This window comes from Anabrus simplex, chromosome 1 (genome assembly GCF_040414725.1).
Source record: "Anabrus simplex isolate iqAnaSimp1 chromosome 1, ASM4041472v1, whole genome shotgun sequence".
Lineage (NCBI taxonomy): Eukaryota > Metazoa > Arthropoda > Insecta > Orthoptera > Tettigoniidae > Anabrus > Anabrus simplex.
Window position 1 is genome coordinate 1,790,800,646 of NC_090265.1, and position 21,371 is coordinate 1,790,822,016.

At 38.5% G+C, this 21,371-nt stretch overlaps 1 protein-coding gene across 1 annotated transcript in view; it reads right to left on the minus strand.

Moving 5' to 3' along the window:
* Positions 1-21,371, minus strand: part of LOC136858811 (histidine ammonia-lyase) — an 88,771-nt gene that overhangs the window by 43,275 nt on the left and 24,125 nt on the right. Inside the window, exons 2-5 of the mRNA XM_067138629.2 lie at positions 19,831-20,028; positions 15,250-15,316; positions 2,910-2,937; positions 1,902-1,976 (exon numbers count right to left, since the gene is read on the minus strand). Of these exons, the coding sequence (XP_066994730.2) occupies positions 1,902-1,976; positions 2,910-2,937; positions 15,250-15,316; positions 19,831-20,028 (368 nt within the window). The remainder of the gene's footprint in view (positions 1-1,901; positions 1,977-2,909; positions 2,938-15,249; positions 15,317-19,830; positions 20,029-21,371) is intronic.

Sequence of the window (21,371 nt, forward strand, 5' to 3'; positions counted from 1 at the left end):
ACCAGCAATGTAACGCTTCTGCTATACGACTGTGCTCTTTACGGAGACTATTTGGATGCCCCTCCTGTTTACCTGTTGCATTGGACGTGTGTACAAGACCACGTCTATAAGTAGGTAGCTCCACTGGTCGATGTAAATATACATAGGACTGGTCTGTACATCGTCCATGTCGCATGCGTTGTGTCATTGCACTGTAGAGTGTGATATTACCCAAAATGAAACAATGGACATTGGTGTACGGAGACATTTTTTACTCCCTGTATGTCCCACTGTTTAACAATTTGCTTCCATAGGATAGTAGCGAGTGTCTCATGACTGACTTGGCTGGTCACACAACTGTTAGTATTAGTTTTTGCGATGAGGATTGGTGCCTCTCTGTCATGTGCCCTATGTGGATCAGTGGTAGAGTGTCAGCCTCTGGTCAGAAGTTCAAACCTGGCAGAGGTGGTCAGATTTTTGAAGGGTGGAAAGAAGTCTATGCTGTATAGTGTCAGCATGTAAAAGATCTCTGTGTCTACCCAACAATGTTAAATGAAGTTCTGCTGTAGGTTGCCCATTAAAGTTCTGGTTTGTCTGCCATCTGGTAGAGCAAAACGGAACATCAAAATCGGCACACAGGCAAATCATAATACCAGCACACAGAAAGAATAATAATAATGTTTTTGGTTTTGCATCCTACTAACAACTTTTGTGGTTTTTGCAGTCGCTGTGGTGCCAGAATTTTCCCCCACAGGAAATCCTTTGCATGCCAGTAAAACTACCGACCCGAGGCTGACGTATTTGAACACCTTCAAATACAACTGGACTGAGCCAGGATCGAACCTGTCAACTTGAGCTCAGAAGGCCAGCGCTCTACCCATCTGAGTTGCTCAGTATACATGGCCCTGTACACAGAAGCTAAGACCATTCAATTATTATTATTATTTTATTATTATTATTATTATTTATTTAGGAAGGCTCGGCTTGTGCCGGTAACATAATGGGCTGACTCGGCCTAAGCAAGGAGTCACCCTCTTGATTATGAAACTACAGGTACATATATGTACAAATATTTAAAACAGAAATAATTACAATATATACATTTATACAATAAATACAAACAACTTCAGACTTCTTATGTCCCCGTTTCAGGAATCTGTTCTTCAGTATTACTGGAACTGCGGCCTGGAACTTCATGCTGTTTGGCGTGAGTCAGAGGAAAAGTCGTTCCTAGGAACTTTCTCACAATGTGGCAAGTGCTCAGGAGGGTGGCTTTCTTTAGTTCTACGTATGTGTGATGATGCAGGTTTAATGCAGCCAGAGAGCTGTGCAAGCATTTTGGAATAACACCGGTACATGATATTACTATTGGAACTGTGGTGACTGATTCTAGTTTCCACAGGCGTTGTATTTCTACTGCCAGTCCTGTGTATTTTGATATCTTTGTGGCTATTGTCATTTGCAGATTGGAGGTATTTGGACAAACAATTTCTATAAGGGATGCGGATCTTTTTGATTTATCGATTAGAATATTATTATTATTATTATTATTATTATTATTATTATTGTTATTATTATTATTATTATTATTATTATTATCATCATCATCACCATCATCAATATGTATCTATCAGATATCCCCTCCGAGGTGATGACTTAATACTGAGTGAATATTATTTTTTCAGAATTCAGAGAAATCTCTCTCAATCATTAGACCATATTAACAATAGTTCTAATATGCTAATCACTTGAAACTTAAATAAATCAATTGGTGATGTATTACAAAGACAATCTATCTATCAGATTAGATATAATTTTTTTCTTGTCATATTTCCCTACTGGGCAAATTTGAAAAATTTTGATATTACATTCCTTCTTTTCTATTTAGTAAATATTAATAAAATTGAAGTGTAAAATTTTACCTTGATTTTGTACTGTCCTTTTCCTAGTGCCATCAGGTCATTGGTTGAAAGACTAGAGCCATCCAGATACAGATACTGGAAATATATGCAACATGAATTAACAGTAAATGCAGTTGTTATATAGTCTTCATTGAGTAGTTGTTTTACCAAGTATGCTGGATCTGAAGTACTGTAGTATTACTTTACATTTCCAAAATGATTTAAAAATATAATTCCATCTTGTATTGAAAACAATTGGTGAACACTTTCCCACTGTAAGGTTTAAAGATTTTTGTTTCCATTTAAAACTAACGAAATAAAGAAAACATTGTTTCAAAGAAAACCTTTTCTAAAATCAGATTAAGGCAGTGCACATTGCAATAGTCATATATAGCCCATATCATTGGAACTCTGTTATATGTTTAATGTTTGCTTTACAAGTTTATCTCAGTTTTCTACTCATATAACATTTTGAGATAGCTGAGAAGCAGTTCAGATATCACAGAAACCTATGTATCTGTCTTTCACTTTTCCTTATCACAAAATTGGTCTGTTTGAAACACTGTATAACTTTTGTAATGTAGTATTTATCAATAGAATCATTAATAACATAGATATTTGATAATCAAATTTTAGGCCTTCCCCTAAACTACATTACACCTGGCGTGAATAAAATTATCTATAGCCTAGGTTGTAGTGCCTTATTCTCCGACAGTATATACTGTTTTTCGTTCAAATCTGTTCTGCTATTTTCTTGAGATATGCATACATAAATACATACAGATATGACAGAAAAGTAAAAATTGCATTTCGTTCTTACCGTGGAGTAAGAATGCACACTGTACAGTATATATACGAGTATTAAAGTTATCATTGAGTGAAAATAACAGTATTCTTGTTTTGAGATTAATAAAACGTTGATTTTCAGTTCAAATAATGACAATCAAAGGTTCAAAATGTGTCCATATTCTCAATACCACTTTATTTCTATGTAATACTTCCATTTTAAAATAGTAGGGTAATACTTACGTCATCTGAATGTGCATAGGACTCCTGCCTGGCAAATATTAAGAAAATAATCATTTTAGTGTTTGAGTACATGTTATACAATAAAAATGACTTACCCAACCTTACAATTAAATGTAGTGTGGTTCTTTCCTATGATTAATCTCTTACTTATGTTACTGTACCTATAATGAAAATGAAAATCCACAGCCTGTTTCCAGTCATTCGACCGGGTCAGGAATGAAATGAATGAAGCCCCTTTCTAGCGGCAAGGATAGGAATTGTGCCGGTTGCCGAAGTCTGTTGCACTCCTCTGGGGCAATAATTAATGAATGACAGATGAAATGCAATGACACTGGAGAGTGTTGCTGGAATCAAATATTGCAGGGAAAACTGGAATACCCAGAGAAAAACCAGTCTAGTCTCTGCTTTGTCCAGCACAAATCTCACATGGAGTGACCGGGATTTGAACCACGGAAATCAGCGATGAGAGCCCGGCGTGCTACCACCTGAGCCTCGGAGGCTCTTATTGTACCTATAATATAACATAATAATAATAATAATAATAATAATAATAATAATAATAATAATAATAATAATAATAATACAGAAAATATTGCCATTCTGAATGTTTTATATCTTTCAAAATATTCATTATTTTTTCATGGTTCGTATCTTATAGCTTGTAAGTTCGGAGCTCATTTCCATCCTTAATAGTCATCTACCAGTACCCATTGCCATTTTCTGATCGGCTTTCTCATTCATCAGATCAAAAATTAGATGTATGGCTTTTCAGGCGTTTGCTCTATTAACCAACGTTTCGTCTTAGGTCTGACACTAGACTCATCAGAGTGGGATGTGTCAGACCTTACCCACTGACGCTGGAGTGTATGCAGATGAAATTATCAGAATTATCTTAAATGTTATAATTGAAACCATACAAGGTAACTGTAGTACTCAAAGCACAGTCTGTGCCTCTGAAACAGGCTCTTAAATAGGCTTCTGATAATTTCACCTGCATACACCCCAGCGTCAGTGGGTAAGGTCTGACACATCCCACTCTGAAGAGTCTAATGTCAGACCTAAGACGAAACGCTGGTTAATAGAGCAAACGCCTGAAAAGCCATACATCTAATTTTTGATCTGATTTTTTATATGCTCTATTGGTGGAAAAATATCTAATTCCCTCTATGGGAACTTAGAATTTCCATTTCTCATTCATAACAACATAAGATTGCACAGTATCTAAATATAGCCTGAAATCTGATATTAACAATACAAGATCTAACTCACATTATTAGCAGGACAAAAGCACACAAGATAGAGTGAGTTTCTCTCATTGGTGCGACCAGCTTATCTGCCTCCTGTTGACTCATCAGTCCCCATTACACTGCGTAGCAACAGCACGGGAATGCCCGCACTTCACAGTTCAGGTCCGTGCCTAGGAGGTGTATTAAGTGTTATCTGTCACTCTGAATGTTCTCGAGTTGTGCAGTGTTACTTCGGGGTATAATTCTCATGTCTCCATGTATACACAGCAGAGGAAGGGGTATTTATGTACGATAATTATATGAAAACAGAGTGTTGCAGGGAAGACGTTAGGCGACTTGTAACACATTTTCAAGTGTATGCGCTCCACAGAGAGAGACTGTGCAGAAACTCGTAAATAAATTGAGAGAAACTGGTTTTTTACTCGATCAGAAGTGAAGTGTTATAACATGCACGTAATGAGGAAAAAGTAAGTGAAAACACAGAAAGATTAGAACATACACCTACAAAATCCCTAAGACGACTTGGACAAGAAGCCGCTTAGCATGGCAGGCTATGCAAATGTTATAATTGAAACCTTACAAGGTAACTGTAGTACACGATCTGCATCCACGTGATCGTGATAAGTGGATACGTTCTCGTAATTGGATGTTGCAAAACGTTCATGATGAAATAATTGATCCATGCTTAATACTTTTCTCTGACAAATCATGGTTCCATTTACACGGCTATGTTTCGGTGCAGAATAACAGATATTTGAGTGCAGAAAACCCCCATCACCTATACAAAATTCCTCTACATAATGAATGGATCAGAGTATGGTGCACAGTGAATGGGTACAGCATTATAGGACCTATCTTTTTTCAGGGCAAAATTAATGCACAAAGATACAAGGTTAATATACTCAAACCATTTTTTGACAAACTGACTGTCAGAATGGATATTTTCAGCAAGACTCTGCCACCGTGCATACAGCTAATAACACATTAAACTTAATTGAGGAAATTTTTGAAGACTGTATTGTTAGTATGGACTTATGGCCATCACGGTCCCCAGATTTAACTGTTTGTGACTTTTATTTATGGGGAAGCTTAAAAAAATACAGGTATGCAAGAAACCCTCCCATGTTGAACAAACTGAGAGAACATATCCAGAGAGAAATAGCCTCAGTTACGGAAGATGAACTTGTGCGCATGATTTAGAGTTTCGTAAGAGGATGCCAGAAATGTTTGGATACAGGAGGAGAACATTTCCAACATCTCCTGTCATAAGGTACAAGCTTATTTTCTTAATTCCTAATTTTAATTGTTATCTTGTTACATGCACAGATAAAGTGAACAAAGTGCTGTCCTTGTTGCTAATCCGCGGAGCGTGCAGTGATGAGTCAATGGGGGAAGATAAGCGGGGCGCACCTGCCGGCCAACCAGTGAGAGAAACTCATTGTACACAATGGACCAAAAGATTGAAAAATTATGAGGGGCATACTATATTGTTTTACACTTTATTTTTCGTACATCCGGGTATGGTTCTCATTTCAATTTTGAAGGTGGTGACGTGTAACTAGCGTCTTTTTCCACCGTTTGGTCGCAGCACACGCACAGGGGCCAATGAATGCACTTGTCATAGCCATTTCATAACAACACTGTCAGCGTAGGAGCAGATAACGTGGAAAGCAACCGTCAAGGACAGCGCTATACCACTTGGTTCGTACGGAAAGAAGGCGTGACCACTGCAGAAATTCATTGGCACTTGGTGGCAGTCTGTGGAGAACATGCGCCGTCACGGAAAACAGTTTACAACTGGGTGGAAGATTGGAAAACAGGGCTCACATTGGTGGACAAGGGAACCCCTTCTGGAAGGAATGTAACAGTGTTCAACACCAGCCAACTTTACCTGGGTTGAACAGGCCATCCAAGGAAACAAATGCATCCCATTTACGGAAATGGAGGTAGCCATGGGAATTAGCCAAAACACCCTGCAGCGGATCGTGCACGGCCACTTACAGTTGGGGAACGTGTCAGCCACGTGGGTGCCTAGACTCTTGTCTGCAGACGAAAAGCAGAGGCGTGTGGATGTGTGCAATGCCTTGATCAAGATCCAGCCGACTTCATGGCTGGGCTTGTGACTGGTGATGAGACATGGCTTCATTACCGTGAGCCACAAAAGAAACAACAATCAATGCAATGGAAGCATAGGGGCAGTCCACCACCAAAAACAGTGATCATCACCTGTTTGGGAACACGAAGAAACCTCTGCGTGGTTGCCGTTTTGTGGATTTTTCAGAACTGGACACAGCTGTCAAGGCAACACTCCAAAAGAATGGTTTCAAGAAGGTCTGGAGAGACTGACAAACCGATGGCAAAAGTGCATACAGTTACAAGGAGATTATGTTGAGAAGGTGGACGTAACAACTGACGTGTAATGTACTTCATTTGGGTAGAAAAAATAAAGTGTAAAACAATATAGTACGCCCTTTGTAATTAGTCTTTCCCCACTATTGAATATGTTTGGTCATATTTCTTATTTTCATTCAAGACTCCTCTGAGATTCATAAATCAAGAAAATGAACTACATAACTGTTTTAAAAGAGGACATTAAAGATGAGACCTGTGTATGTTGGCAAACGGCTGTGTCGGCAGCCACATCATCAGGAAGAACCTGTGGCCTAGTTGTGCAACTTTGATCCAATGATTGGTCTGAAAAGTGGTGCAAGATCGACTTATTTCGTAACTTTGCTAAGAAGGAGGCATAGGACGCTTTCTTACAAAAGTGAAAGGGCTCTGAATTACTGACATTTAGCAGGATGAAAGAGTGTACATAATTTCTGTGGACAGAGTTAAGATGGTCAAAGCAATTTTGGAATGTTGGAAATGCATTTTTGAACTGTAGTATGCTTATCACATTTTGACATTTATGTTGTTTATATGTAACCCGTAAAATACCGCTAGTTACTGAATGGACTTTGGTGTAGTGACAGTGTTCTTTTTTAAACTGAAATTTAAACTTGAAGAAAATCAATGTTGGTAGGATGACTGTCGAAATTCCCAAGAACTGCAGTTGTGAATACCATTAGGTCTGTTTACTAATCTGTGCTATGGTGTGCAAGTTTCCAGAAGTGATCAACGCCCCCTCCCCCCCCACCCCCAAAGTATGTTACGTTAATTGTCGAGCGTAGCTCAATTTTTGGGGGGAGGAAGAATGAGACCTGTGTAGAATTTCTGTGATGTGGAAAGTTGTTGTAGAATATTTTATTTGTAAATCTTTTTTAAAGAATACTCACTGTGTGATGTGGAATGTTGTAAAATCTAGAATATTTTATTCGTATTCCATTTAACTATCTAACCGCCAGGCTGAGTGGCTCAGACGGTTAAGGCGCTGGCCTTCTGACTCCAACTTGGCAGGTTCGATCCTGGCTCAGTCCGGTGGTATTTGAAGGTGCTCAAATACGTCAGCCTCGTGTCGGTAGATTTACTGGCACGTAAAAGAACTCCTGCGGGACTAAATTCCGGCACCTCGGCGTCTCCGAAAACCGTAAAAGAGTAGTTAGTGGGACGTAAAACAAATAACATTATTATTATTAACTATCTAACCTGTATGGTGTAAAATATTATTGTAGTATATTTTATTTGTATTCACTTTATCCACTTAAGTAACTACTGTATTGTAAATTATTGCTCTGTAATAGCTGGAACAGTTCAGAAAAGTTTGTGACGCAAAAGTTCCCTGTCGGTTGTCGATTCTAGAAATATGTCCTTACTAATTTTGGAAAATGGAAAGTTCGCGATTTGTGTCTATATATGTTCGGGAATATTGTATAAACATTGCAACTGGATAAAGAGTTGTGATTGGTGAATCTGGGTCGCAATAGGCAAACACCTGCGTTCTGATTGGTCACCCTGTAATGGGACCAAGGCCAGTCTTCCCTTTTTAAGTGAGCGAGACTGGATTTTGTGGTCTTTCGTTCTCTTGTGAGTCCAGCTGTTTTGATGCGTGTCAGCGTATCCTTGCTCCCAGGATGGGCTACCTTGGGGTAAGCACTATTGCTCTCAGTTCCACCTTAATTTATATTTAATGTCCGCCTGCATTTTCTCATAGGAGTTTACCCTACTCGCCACCCAGTTACTTCAGATGCCTTAGCATTAACCTTTGCTAGTTTTGCTAGCCATGTAATTTGTAGATTATTTAATTTCCCTTGGGGTTTGCCTCTAGTAACTCTGTGTCATTTGATGCACGCTAGTTTTTCCACTGCCCCACATCAGAAGTGTTAACGCTGTTGATGGTGATTCGTTCGTTGGATGGGGATGTTAAGCTTTGAGCAATTCCCTTAGTGCTATGTGCCAGCACTGGGTTTCACCCTCTCACTTCCTACTGTCATACACCCTTTGTCAGAAAAGTTCCGGCACAAGTGAGGTAGCAGTGCGAACAAAGGAACAAATGTTGTTTTTATGTTACCTGATATGTGTACATTCTGAGATGGCCTTGGCCATGTTTCCATGCACATGCACTAGGTGGAAGGGCTGTGAATAGCAACACCCGTTTGATTTAGTGACAGTGACACAATGGATGCTGATTGTGGACAAAGAGTGAACATTAGGTTTTGCGTGAAGCTTGGGAAAAACCCTAGTGAAAAGTGGACAATGATTACACGAGCGAATGGAGGCGATACACTGTCAAGAAGTCGTGTGTTTGAGTGGGACAAAAGGTTTTGGGAAGGCAGAGATTCAGTGCAGAACTCGCCGCCCATCTATAGCACATGTGGAGCATGTAAGGCACTTATTGCAAGGAGACCTTGTGTAACTGTGCATGCAATATCGTGATATGTGTCATAAGATATCACACGACGATTTAGGGAAACGGAAACTGAATGCAAAACCCATCCAGCACACCCTAACAGACTACCAGAAAGAGGAAAGACGAAGAATTTCTGCTGAACTACTGGATAGATCCAGACATGATCCCACATTTTCAGCAAAGGTTATTGCTGGGGATGAAGGTTGGTGTTACCAGTATGACCCCCACATGAAGCGTCAAAGTGCAGAATGGCGGAGTCCTGGATCACTAGCCTCGAAAAAAGCCCAACATCAACCTTCGAGAACAAAGACAATGTTGATCGCATTCTTTCACAGTAAAGGGTTAGTTGACCATGAGTACCTTCCACCAGGTGAAACAGTGAACCAAACTCTTTACATCGAAGTCTTGAACCGTTTCTGACAAGCAATTCGATGTTGCCGCCATGATTTGTGGCAGTCATAGGACTGGTTCTTATTGCATGATAATGCAAGACCTTACACTGCTTTATCTGTTTTTGAGTATCTGGCCAGACATTCTGTCACTGTCATCCCCCATCCACCATATTCTCCCCACCTCTCGCCCTGTGTGTCCACGAGTGAAATTGTGACGGAAAGGAAAGCTTCATCAAGATGTCACAGACGTGAGCTTTCAAGCATTGCAGTTGACAGTTTCCCTGCTTGCTTTCAGGACCTCCAGAAATGCTGGCAATTGTGTATAGATAGCCAAGGGGACTACTTCAACAGGAGCCAAGATAATTACTTGGTAAGTGCAGCTTTTCTATTTTTTACGACCTCAGTCCTGGAACTATTCTGACATAGGTTGTATATTACAGAATTCATTTTATCTCATTAACTTCTGTGATCAGGTTGACGTCAGGGAAGGCATCTAGTCATAAAAACTCGCTACGGAGTTGCTACGTCAAGACCGAAGATCCCTCCAGGTGGCCCATCAGTGAGTGTCCTGATAAAGAGGGTATCAGATATGAACTTGTCGGATCTGAGAAGCAGTGGATGTAGAGGAATTAGGACTGATGATAACAGAGGCTGTCTGTTAGAAGACAGCAGTACATGAAGAGTTCCCATGTTTGTGCTCGTCTCCTTTTGTATTGCTTCCTCTTCCGACACTAATCTGTTACCATGTATATTTTATTATGTGTTCTTATTCATGTTCCTACTTTTCTATATATGACTTGATTTGTGAGAAGTTCTAACAAGTTAATTTCATTCTTAGCCTTCTCATTCTTCTTCCTGTCTCGGAGAAATGTACGCTAATGACAGCAAAGCAATATAACAGGCTCCTAAAACGTAGCATTTTCCATACCAATTTTCTCTTCTTTTTATTTAACTCATAACCTATTTAACATTATTTCAGGAATCTTTTACAAACTTTGGTGTATATTTATGAATCAATCAGTCACCACTGATCTGCCTTTAGGGCAGTCACCCACATGGCACATTCCCTATCTGTTGTTTTCCTAGCCTTTTCTTAAAAGATTGCAAAGAATTTAGAAATTTATTGAACATCTCCCTTGGAAAATTATTCCAATCCCTAACTCCTCTTTTTATAAATGAATATTTGACCCAATTTGTCCTCTTGAATTCTAATTTTATCTTCATATTGTGATCATTCCTACTTTTAAAGACACCATTCAAACTTATTCGCCTATTAATATCATTCCACACCATCTCTCCGCTGACAGTTCGGAACATACCACTCAGTACAATTTATGAACTTCATCATATAGATCCATATTGATAGAGTTTAAAATAAGAAGCAATGTTAGGTTCAATGGTCCACCCAATCAACACACCTCATTTTACATGTGAAAACTATTTAATATAAAAACATATTAAACAAACCCTGGAACATGTTTCATCTCATTTGAGACTTCATCAGCCATAACGTCTCATAGCAGATTACAGAGCTCATTGTTGCTGTCTAGTAATTGAAAAAAATGGAAGAACCCTTTAAGACATATTTGAGAATACGTTAGAGATAAAATATACACATAATTTACAAGAGATTGTCTTCACTTCTTGCAAAAAAATGTTATCTTCAATGTGAAAATTTGAAACATTTCTTGAAACATGACATGCCAGCCATAACGTCTCGCAACAGAATTCAAAGCTCATTGTTACTGTCTAGTGATTTAAAAACGGACAAACTCATGTCCTTTATGAACTGTTAAGAATAACTAAAGGCAAAATATATACACATATTGCAGCCAGTCCCTGCTATGAATGGTGTGAAAATGTTGCTCATAGGGTCAGTTGGTGCATGCATTTCAGTGCGCTTGGCAGACTGATATGTAATCGCAATTCCTGGCTCGGCGAGGAAAGCAACGGGAAACTACCTCACTCCTCATTTCCCTAGTACGCCTCTTCAGTGATGCCTAGGCCATTTATGACAGCTGATGGTGGAGCTGTTGAGGATCCAACCAGCCTTAGGGCTGTGGACTGAACATACATACATACATATACAATAAAATAGTCAACATTTCTTGCAAAAAATCTTTCTTCATTGTTAAATTTTGATTGATCTTTCTTGAAAATATTACATACAGTGTTGGTAGCTGGTAGTCTCCGTGTGCTGACTGAGCGAGATTGAAATTCTGGCGTTGGAATAGGACCAGATCCACATCAGAATATTTAAAAGCTTTGATTCATATGGAAATTTCTTTCAAAAATAAGCTAAATCTGGTATAAGGAATCTGAAGCTTCTGAGATAGCCTGTCGTATGACAAAGACCAGCACTGCATGACCAACATATTGATGGCTTAATTCTTATGAATATTACTACTTTTTTTATAAAGACAAGGTCTGGAAAGAAAGAGATTTAAAAATTAATGGGTTTAAAAACCCTCGGAAATTTAAGAACTGAGTTTCCGTCACAACTGCGTAAAATCTTACTATCAAATTTAGTGAAACTCCCTATAGCTGGTTCACAACTGAGCCTCGCTCTGACTTGCTTCTTGCTACGCTACTGCATGTGTTATAATTGTTTCTTCTCGCCTGGCGGAACTTGGCTAGGGGCGGTAGAGGGGGGAGCAGTGCTATTAGTAGGGGAAGGGGAAATAGCTCGGCCTATAGGAAGAGCGGAAAGGTGGGATGTTTGTTTTAGAGGAGGTGATTTCAAATTATTAATTTTTCGTGATGATAAGAGCGACGGTATCTGTTCATATAACAGATTTTTGTTGTCTTGTACATCATTCAAATTTTTGTTTGCGTTAATACTCTGGTCCATACCTATATAAATATTTTCATAATTGCTCATCAGGTTCTCTTTGCTCACTTTATTTATATGGTCAAGTCTCTCTTTATGTCAGTATATTGGTGACCAGTATCTTCTATATGGACATTCACAGCAGAATACTTCTTGTGTCTGTTGACATTGACGTGTTCGATTTTTGGATTTTGGACACGATTCATGGAGGACACTTTTGTAATAACAGATAAGCATTATAACAATAGTAACAATATCTTACAATTTTTACATTCATTAGATGACAGAATAAAATTTACACTTAAAAACGAGAAGGACAGTGCTTTAAAGTTCTTGGATGTGACCGTTAAGAGGGAACCTGGTAAGTTCTCTTATAAAGTATAGAGAAACAATATGTTTACTCCAGTGACCATTAAAAATGATTCCTTATATCCTGGGAGTCATAAAATGGCTGCTTATTTCAGTATGGTTTATCGAGTCTTCAATTTACCTTTATCTCATACAGAAAGAGAAAAAGAATTACGGTACATATTGAAGATAGCCATTATCAATCAATCAATCAATCAATACTGATCTGCATTTAGGGCATTTGCCCAGGTGACAGATTCCATATCTGTTGTTTTCCTAGCCTTTTCTTAAATGATTTCAATAACATTGGAAATTTATGGGTTCAGTGTTAATACCATTAATAAAATTATAAGTAAAGTAAAAAGAAAGAACAACATAAAACTAACACCAGAGAATCACAAGAGTTCAAAGTATGTGACTTTTACATTTACAAACCCAAGGATTTTTCAAATCACAAAATTATTTACGAAACACAACTGTCAAGTCTCATTTTCAACAAAGAACAATAATAGTGTAAATTACAATAAAGAAAACTTTTTAGATTCAGGAATCTATAAACTTTGGTGCGATCAATGTTTCGTCACGTATGTGGGACAAACAGGTAGAAGTTTTTAAAACTAGGTATCTCGAACATGTCTATGCCAACAGACACAAGAAGTATTCTGCTATGAGTGTCCATATGGGAGATACTGGTCACTAATTGTTTAAGAAGTCTTTCTCGTGGACAGTCGAGATTTTCTTCTGATGACGCAGACCACAGTTCTCTGCAAAACGTAAAGAATTTCAACTTATTTTCTTGACACGGCATAAGCCCAAAGCCTATACAGTATCATGTCTATAAGTACGGAATGTGAAAGTATCAGTGGCAACAATATCAAGGAATAAGTTTATTAAATGTTGGCTATAAAATATATACTAAAATAATCTACAATAGACTTAAAATCGTGGCTCACAATCTCTTATTGGAAGAACAATGTGGATTTAGAAAAGGCAGATCCTGTACAGATAATATATTTAGCCTCAAAGAGATACTGGAGAAGAGAAGAGAAGAGAATATAACTTGAATACTTCAATCAACTTGTAGAACAAGTCTCAAATTTTAAGTACCTTGGTTGTGAAATATCTTTTAATGATGATGACAAGGTGAAGAAGAAGCTTCATCAATTTCAACATACGTGTGGGACAATTTGCCAAACACTGAAAGGTAAAGTAAGAGAAGATACTCAACTTAAATTCTATAAGTTTATGGCTGTACCAACTTTGCTATATGTAAGTGAGACATGGGTAGATAAAATAAGCTATAGGAATAAAATACAGTCATCTGAAATGAGATTCATAAGATCAGTGAAAGGATACTCCCTAAAAGATAAAATACGAAATGAAGAGATAAGACAAAAATTAAATATATTCTCAATGAATGAAAGAATATTCCAAAACAGGATAAATTGGAAAAACCATGTTCTGAGGATGGATAACAACAGAATCCCAAAACTTGCCCTGGAATACCATCCTACGGGAAGAAGAGATATTGGTCATCCTATGAAGAGATGGAATGAAATCTGAGGTCGGAACAGGCTATTAGCCTAATCCATGAAGAGGAAGTAAGTAAGAAAGATTTTGTGCAAGAAGTGTTGAACTATTTTATTGTAAATAGTGTGTACATATTTTGTCTTTAGTTATTCTCAACAATTCATAAAGGACCTGGATTCGTCCGTTTTTAAATTGCTAGACAGTAACAATGAGCTTTGTATTCTGTTACGAGACATTATGGCTGGCATGTCATGTTTCAAGAAATGTTTCAAATTTTCACATTGAAGATAACATTTTTTGCTAGAAGTGAGGACAATTTTGTGTAAACAATGTGTGTATTTTATTTTTAGTGTATTGTTCTTAAAGGACATGAGTTCTTCCATTTTTTCAATTACTAGACAGCAACAATGAGCTTTGTAATGTACTATGATACGTTATGGCTGATGAAGTATCCAATGACATGAAACATGTTCCAGGATGTTTTTATATTAAGTAGTTTTCACTCGTAAAGTGAGGTGTATTGACTGCGTGAACCATTGAACCTAACATTGCTTCTTATTTTATACATACCACTTAGTCGAGTAGCTTGTGTCCTTTCTCCCAAGTCTTCCCAGGCCAAATTTTGCAAGATTTTTGTAACGCTACTCTTTTGTTGGAAATCGTCCAGAAAAATTGAGTTCCTTTTCTCTGGATTTTTCCAGTTCTCGAACCAAGTAATCATGGTGAGGGTTCCGTACACTGGAACCGTACTCTAATTAGGGTGTTACCGCAGACTTATAACCTCTCTTCTATGTCCTTACTAAAATCCCTAAATACCTTCATAATCATGTGCAGAGATCTGTACCCTTTATTTACAAAACTGTTTATGTGATGACACCTAATTTATGAACTTACTTCTTTCATTTGTTATATCTACATTTTTTATACACACATTTTTGTATGTAAGCTAATATTATAATGAGAGAACATGTATTTATAGTGGGTAACCTAATTGTCGAGGTATAAGTCAGAGTTGATGATGTTACTTAATGTGAATTATGGCATCAACATGTATATGAGTTAATCCCTCATGTTTCATACCTTTTTTTCCCTGATATTTACAAGTAAATATATAAACAAATTATAACCATAACACTTATATGGTGGTCAGCTTAATCACTTGTACACTTACAGTGAAATAAAATCTTCTGAAGGTAAAGGATACTTTGGTTCCAAAATGTGTTTCATTTCATCAGGAATTATACATTTTGATTGTCGATCTGATTCCACAACTGCAAAGAACAAGACCATAAATTATAACATTTGAATAAAACTACCTGTCACATAATTTGATGATAATAATAATAATAATAATAATAATAATAATAATAATAATAATAATAATAATAATAATAATAATAATAATAATAATGGTAATGATAATAATAATAATTTTATTTTATTAGCTTCCTGAAAATTATCGTGACTGCCACAAGGACAAAACTTAACAAAGACAAATAATATGGTTATACAATTGCTGTTAAAAGATAAGAAAATAGTAGAAGAGATTAAGGACAATAGCATATAAGTGTTTTGTAAAATCGTGACAGATCCTTTAACTGCTGAGATTGCAATTTCCTTTATGGTATTATTTTGGATTCATATCCAACATAATTCATTGCATCGTGTCTACAAAGTTAGGGGCTGCCTGACTAAGGCAGTAAAGGCATGTTCGTTTCACCCGGAAGGACGTGTGTTTGATTCCTCATCAGGAATTCAGAAAATTTAAAAAACAAGAGTTTTACTTCTGGAAGTGTACTTGGTCCTGAAGTTCATTTAGTCTACATAAAAAATGAGTACCAGGTTAATTCCTAGGGGCAAAGGCAGCCAGGCATAGAACTAATAACTCTACCCCACCAAGTGCTGAAGTTACGAATAGTGGGAGCATTCACCTTCCACCCTCCCTCCCCCCCTAAGGGCAAGGAGATTACTTTGCTTGGCTTTTTCTTATACAGGGTGGTGCACGATAAGTCACCTGACTTGTTTCATGAATAACACATTTGTTGTTGACAAGATTTGCAATTTATTGATGCAGAAGTAAAGAACACAGCTTGTAAATACAACCTAATGAATCACATGTTCAATATGACTGCCGTTTTATTTTACAACTTCAAATCGCACACATGCATTTGTGATGACTCTCCGACACAAATCTTCTGAAATGGCGCAGCATAACTCTACAATGATAGCCCTAAGTTGCACTGCATTTTCGGGTTTTCTGTGGTACACCTTCTCTTTAAGGAACCCCCAAAGGAAGAAGTCACATTGGTTAATGTCCGGGCTGTGAGGCGGCCACATTCCTCCTCCTTCATAACGTTCTGGAAATCTGTTTGACAATACACTAAGGCCAAGTCTTTCGTGTAGAAAATCAAGCACAATGTTGGCAGTATGGGGGCGTACTCCATCCTGCATTAACCATTGTGTCTGCAATAGAAGACCTGTGGCCATGAGTTGAGGAAAGAACTGGTTTCGCAGCATGTCTAAATAGCGTTCACCGGTTACTGTAGCATCAAAGAAAAATGGACCGATGATTCTATGACTTGACATCGCGACCCACACGCACACTTTCTCCCCGTAGGTGTCTTTCATGTGGATTATTCGCGGAGGTTCACGTGCCCAAAATCGAACGTTCTGTTTGTTCACAACACGTAAAATTAAGCTTCGTCCGAAATCCATGTGTTGTGTAGCACTGCCTCTTGGTCTTGCTCGCTTGCCCACCTTGCAAACTGTAGTCTCCGCTCCTTATCTCTCGCAGTAAGCTTATGCGCCACAGTCATCTTGTATGGATACAAGCGAAGCTCGGATTGAATAATTCTTTGTACAGATCGGCGTGAAATTCCCAACTCGGCACTGGCTCTTCTTGTTGATTTACTCGGACTACGAGTCAAAGCCACTCGAACTGCTTCAATGTTTTGCGGCGAACGAACGGTACGTGCATGTGGCCGCTTACACTCCAAAACAGATCCAGTACCTGCAAATTTGTGATGTAATCTGCATATTGTCTGTGGCTGGGAGCCCACCGTGTGACTAAATGAGCACGAAACCTTCTCTCTGTCAATGTAACACTGTTCATCGCCGCGAAGAGTAACACAATCTTCGTCTTTTGTGCGACTGTCATCCGTCCTTTATCCGCTATCGCGGCAAACTGAAATGGCGGACTCAAAACAAAAGCGATGAAGTCATAACGACATCTGGAGTAATTTCCATGAACTACATGAAGTTGAGCGCACAATTTGAAAGCTATTGCCCCAATAGTATACTTGTAGGATCAAAATTCAATTGGGTGACTTATCGTGCACCACTCTGTATCTACCAAATTCTGGTAATGATTTATAATTCTAGTGCTGTTATAATAAGTGCCTTTGCTGCCAAGATCCAGTGTTTAACTAAGTAATCCCACGGCACTACAGCGCTGAAGGGCCTTGGCCTACCAAGCGACCGCTGCTCAGCCCGAAGGCCTGCAGATTATGCGGTGTCATGTGGTCAGCATGATGAATCCTCTTGGCTGTTATTCTTGGCTTTCTAGACCAGGACCGCTATCTCATTGTCAGATAGCTCCTGAATTGTAATCACGTAGGCTGAGTGGACCTCGAATCAGCCCTGAGATGCAGGTGAAAATCTTTGACCTGGCCGGGAATAAAACCCGCAGCCTCTGGTAAGAGGCAGGCATGCTACCCTTACACCACAGGGCCAGCTCCGGTGTGTACAGTGTTTAGAACAAATTTGTAACTTTCATTGACCTATCGCAGTCTCATCCTTGTCTTTGACAATATGAAAGTGACTGAGGTATGAGTGATGCCATTACATATGCACCCAGTCCTTGTAATGAATGTTATGAATAAATGTTGCTCATAGGGGCTTGACAGACTGATATGTAATAGCAACCTCGGGCTCAATGAGGAGAGCAACAGGGAAAATGCTCCACTTCTCATTTCTGTAATTTCCCTCTTATGTGATGTCTAGACTATCTGCGACAGCTGATGGCAGAGCTGAATACTCAATGTATAAGGGGCAGTCAATGAAAGCCGATCACCCACCATAACATACATTCTGCGCAAAAGGTGGCAACATTGTTGTTATATATCGATGCTGCCATCGCTGTGGTAGGAGAACTGCATAGTGACACTCACAGTTGTAGGGTGTCTGACTCATTGGCTGAACGGTTAGCGTACTGGCCTTCGGGTCAGAGGGTCCTGGGTTCGATTCCCGGCCGGGTCGGGGATTTTAACCTTAATTGGTTAATTCCAATGGCACGGGGGCTGGGTGTATGTGTTGTCTTCGTCATCATTTCATCCTCATCACGACACGCAGGTCGCCCATGGGTGTCAAATAGAAAGACTTGGCGAGCCGAACCCGTCCTGGGATATCCCGGCACTAAAAGCCATACGACATTTCATTTCATTTACAGTTGTAGGGTTATGTCTTTGTTGGTGCATGGACTGGTCTAGTGTGGTTGTCTGGCTGTAAAAATGGAGGCAAACAAAGAAGAGCAGAGAAGTTTGGTTTTTCTGGTGGCTTAGGGTGCTGGAGTATGCAAAACTCACTGTCGCATGTCTGCTGTGTATGGCGAACACTGCATGTCCATCACGAGTGCGCACCAGTGGGATAGGAGATTGCAAGAAGGGCGCCCCCAGGGCAGGCACTCCTGATGTGATAGGGCGGATTGTAACCTTATCGAGGAAAAGTGATGAATCACTGGGGGAGAAATTCTTATTGAGGTCAGCATTAGCCATGGCTCTGTGCGTGCCATTATCTAAGATCACTTGCATTTCTGCACAATTTATGTACAGTGGGTTCTGCATCAACTGACGCAAAGACAAAAGAATGACAGAATAGCATCATATCTGAGTCATCTGCAGTGGTACCAGAAGGAAAAATATCCATTTCTGTCCCATATTGTCACAGGGGATGAAATGTGGTGCCACCATTTCAAGCCCGAGCTGAAACAGCAAAAGTCAACAATGGAAACATCGTAATTCTCCCCCGCCAAAAAAATCCAAAGCTGTTCACACAAGTTCCGGTAAAGTGATGACATTATTCTTTGACTGCCAGGGCGGTGTTTGTCGACTTCCGCGAGCATGGAACCACAATCAATGCGCAGTGCTATGAAGTCACTTAGCAGAAACTGCGACGCGCCGTAAAGTCAAAACGCCCTGGAATGTTGTCGGACGGAGCCATCCTGTTGCACGATAATGCTCGCCCCCATACTTCCGATTTGGCGAAGGCTATGCTTCAGCGATTTGGTTGGCAACCACTTCAACGTCCTCCACATAGCCCGAATCTTTCACCTTGTAATTTTCACATTTTTGGCAACCTGAAGAAATTTGTAGACATCGGTTTGATTCAGATGAGGAAGTGCAAGAGTGGGTGTGGTTGTGAATCCGTCAGTGACCTATCTCTTTCCACAAAACTGGAATTGATCATCTCGTCTCACAGTGTGATAAATGTATTGACGCTTTGGTAATTACTTTTGAATAAAACGATTCCATGGTCACGTTGTAGTGGGTGTTCGGTTTTCATTTGACTGCCCCCTTATACATACATAGAGACATCCGTACATTCATATCTGTTATATCAAATAATTTTTAAATTTGACTATACTTTTTACGTAATAATATAACAGAACTTCTAACATCACCATCAAAGAATACCAGTGGCTAAATAAATAAACAATAAATCTGAAATTATAATTTTATTATTAGGTGTAAACTCCTAAAAGATTTTGAAGTGCTAATCAAGTGTTTACCTGCTACAATTGAATCATTATCATCCAGGCAGTCTTGAATGATGTCGTCCAGGTAAAGTAGAGCGCCTCTCATCTTCCTCACTTCTTGAAGTTTCAGTTTCTGGTGACTTGGTTTCTCATCAATATCTGCTGTTTGTAGATGTTGCATGCAGTAGCGGTGTATGGCCTCTTCTCCCAGCCAGCGCACACTTTGTGAGCCTCAAGGAAAAAGAAAGAAACATTCATTTTAAAGAAAATATTTTTCAGATGACAATAAATATATATATATATCTCTGATAAAGACTCTTGTGTATTTCAGTGTTCAGTCTGCAAGACTCTGTGATTAAGTTAAGTGCCTCTACAAGCCTTTATTTGCAGCAAGCACAGTGGTCTCCTTTTGTTCCATGTTTCTTAGCTTTGATACAAGTGTGTAATGGACTAGTACACCTTGGAAACAGTTCTCTAAACCCACGGTTAAATAGTAAAAATATCAAGCTCGACTAGAAGGTGTTGGTGTTGTTATTATTATTATTATTATTATTATTATTATTATTATTATTATTATTATTATTATTATTATTATTATTATTATTATTATTATTATATACATAGTTATGAACAACAGGTTGTCAGTAAAGACTTTATTTGGTACAAATCATGGTCGTATCATTTATTATTTGTGTGTTGCATGATCTGTCTTGTGTAACAGAATGTGTGAGGTTATGTTACGATACTTCTGCTGTATGTTTATTAATACAACTTTATTTAATGCAAGAACACATAATTAATAGTATATAATTTATTATTACCTGTAAATATGATGTATAAATCCGATATAATGTTGTGCAACACAGGGTAAGAGTGTAGAGCAACGCACCTTTGTCACTCGAGTTTTACAGAATGTTCTATTCATTTGTATATAGGTTATGGGAGACTCGAGAAGATACAAGAAAGCATGTTGTGTCATACTTTTCTGGAAGCCTGGCTAGGTAAGGTATATAAAAGACAGTCTTGGGTTGTTTAGTCGAGCTGTTAGTGAGAGTCGTTAGTCGAGTTAAGTATGTGAACTCATGTTGTGGTTTTGCCATTGAAGTAGTTATGTTGTGTTGGTACCAAGTGTTCCGTAATTGGTTGAGATGCTAAAGTGGAGCCGTTTGAGTTCGAGATTGTGGTTCATGTGATGTGCAAATATTAATATGTATATAATTTGTAAATAAAACAGAGTACACAATTGACATCATCTCGTGTGTGCATCCTTGTGAATACGATAGCTTTAAATCATTAAACACTAATGACATAACTACAGCTAGTGAAATATTAATGTTCAAAACATTCCTTAGCAGACAAAGTAGGGGGTCCCCATATTGCGATAAACATAAAATTGAGCAATTTCCTCACTTGTACCAAACACTGAAGGGCTAAAGGTCTGGAAAAGTTTCAAATTGTGAGTCTTGGGTACCTCTATCAAACAAAAACAAAAAAAAACAAAAAATTTCAAAAGTCACTTCCGGTCTAAATGTAGTTCTGGAAAAACTACCTAAAATCGCTTGTTTCTTTACTCA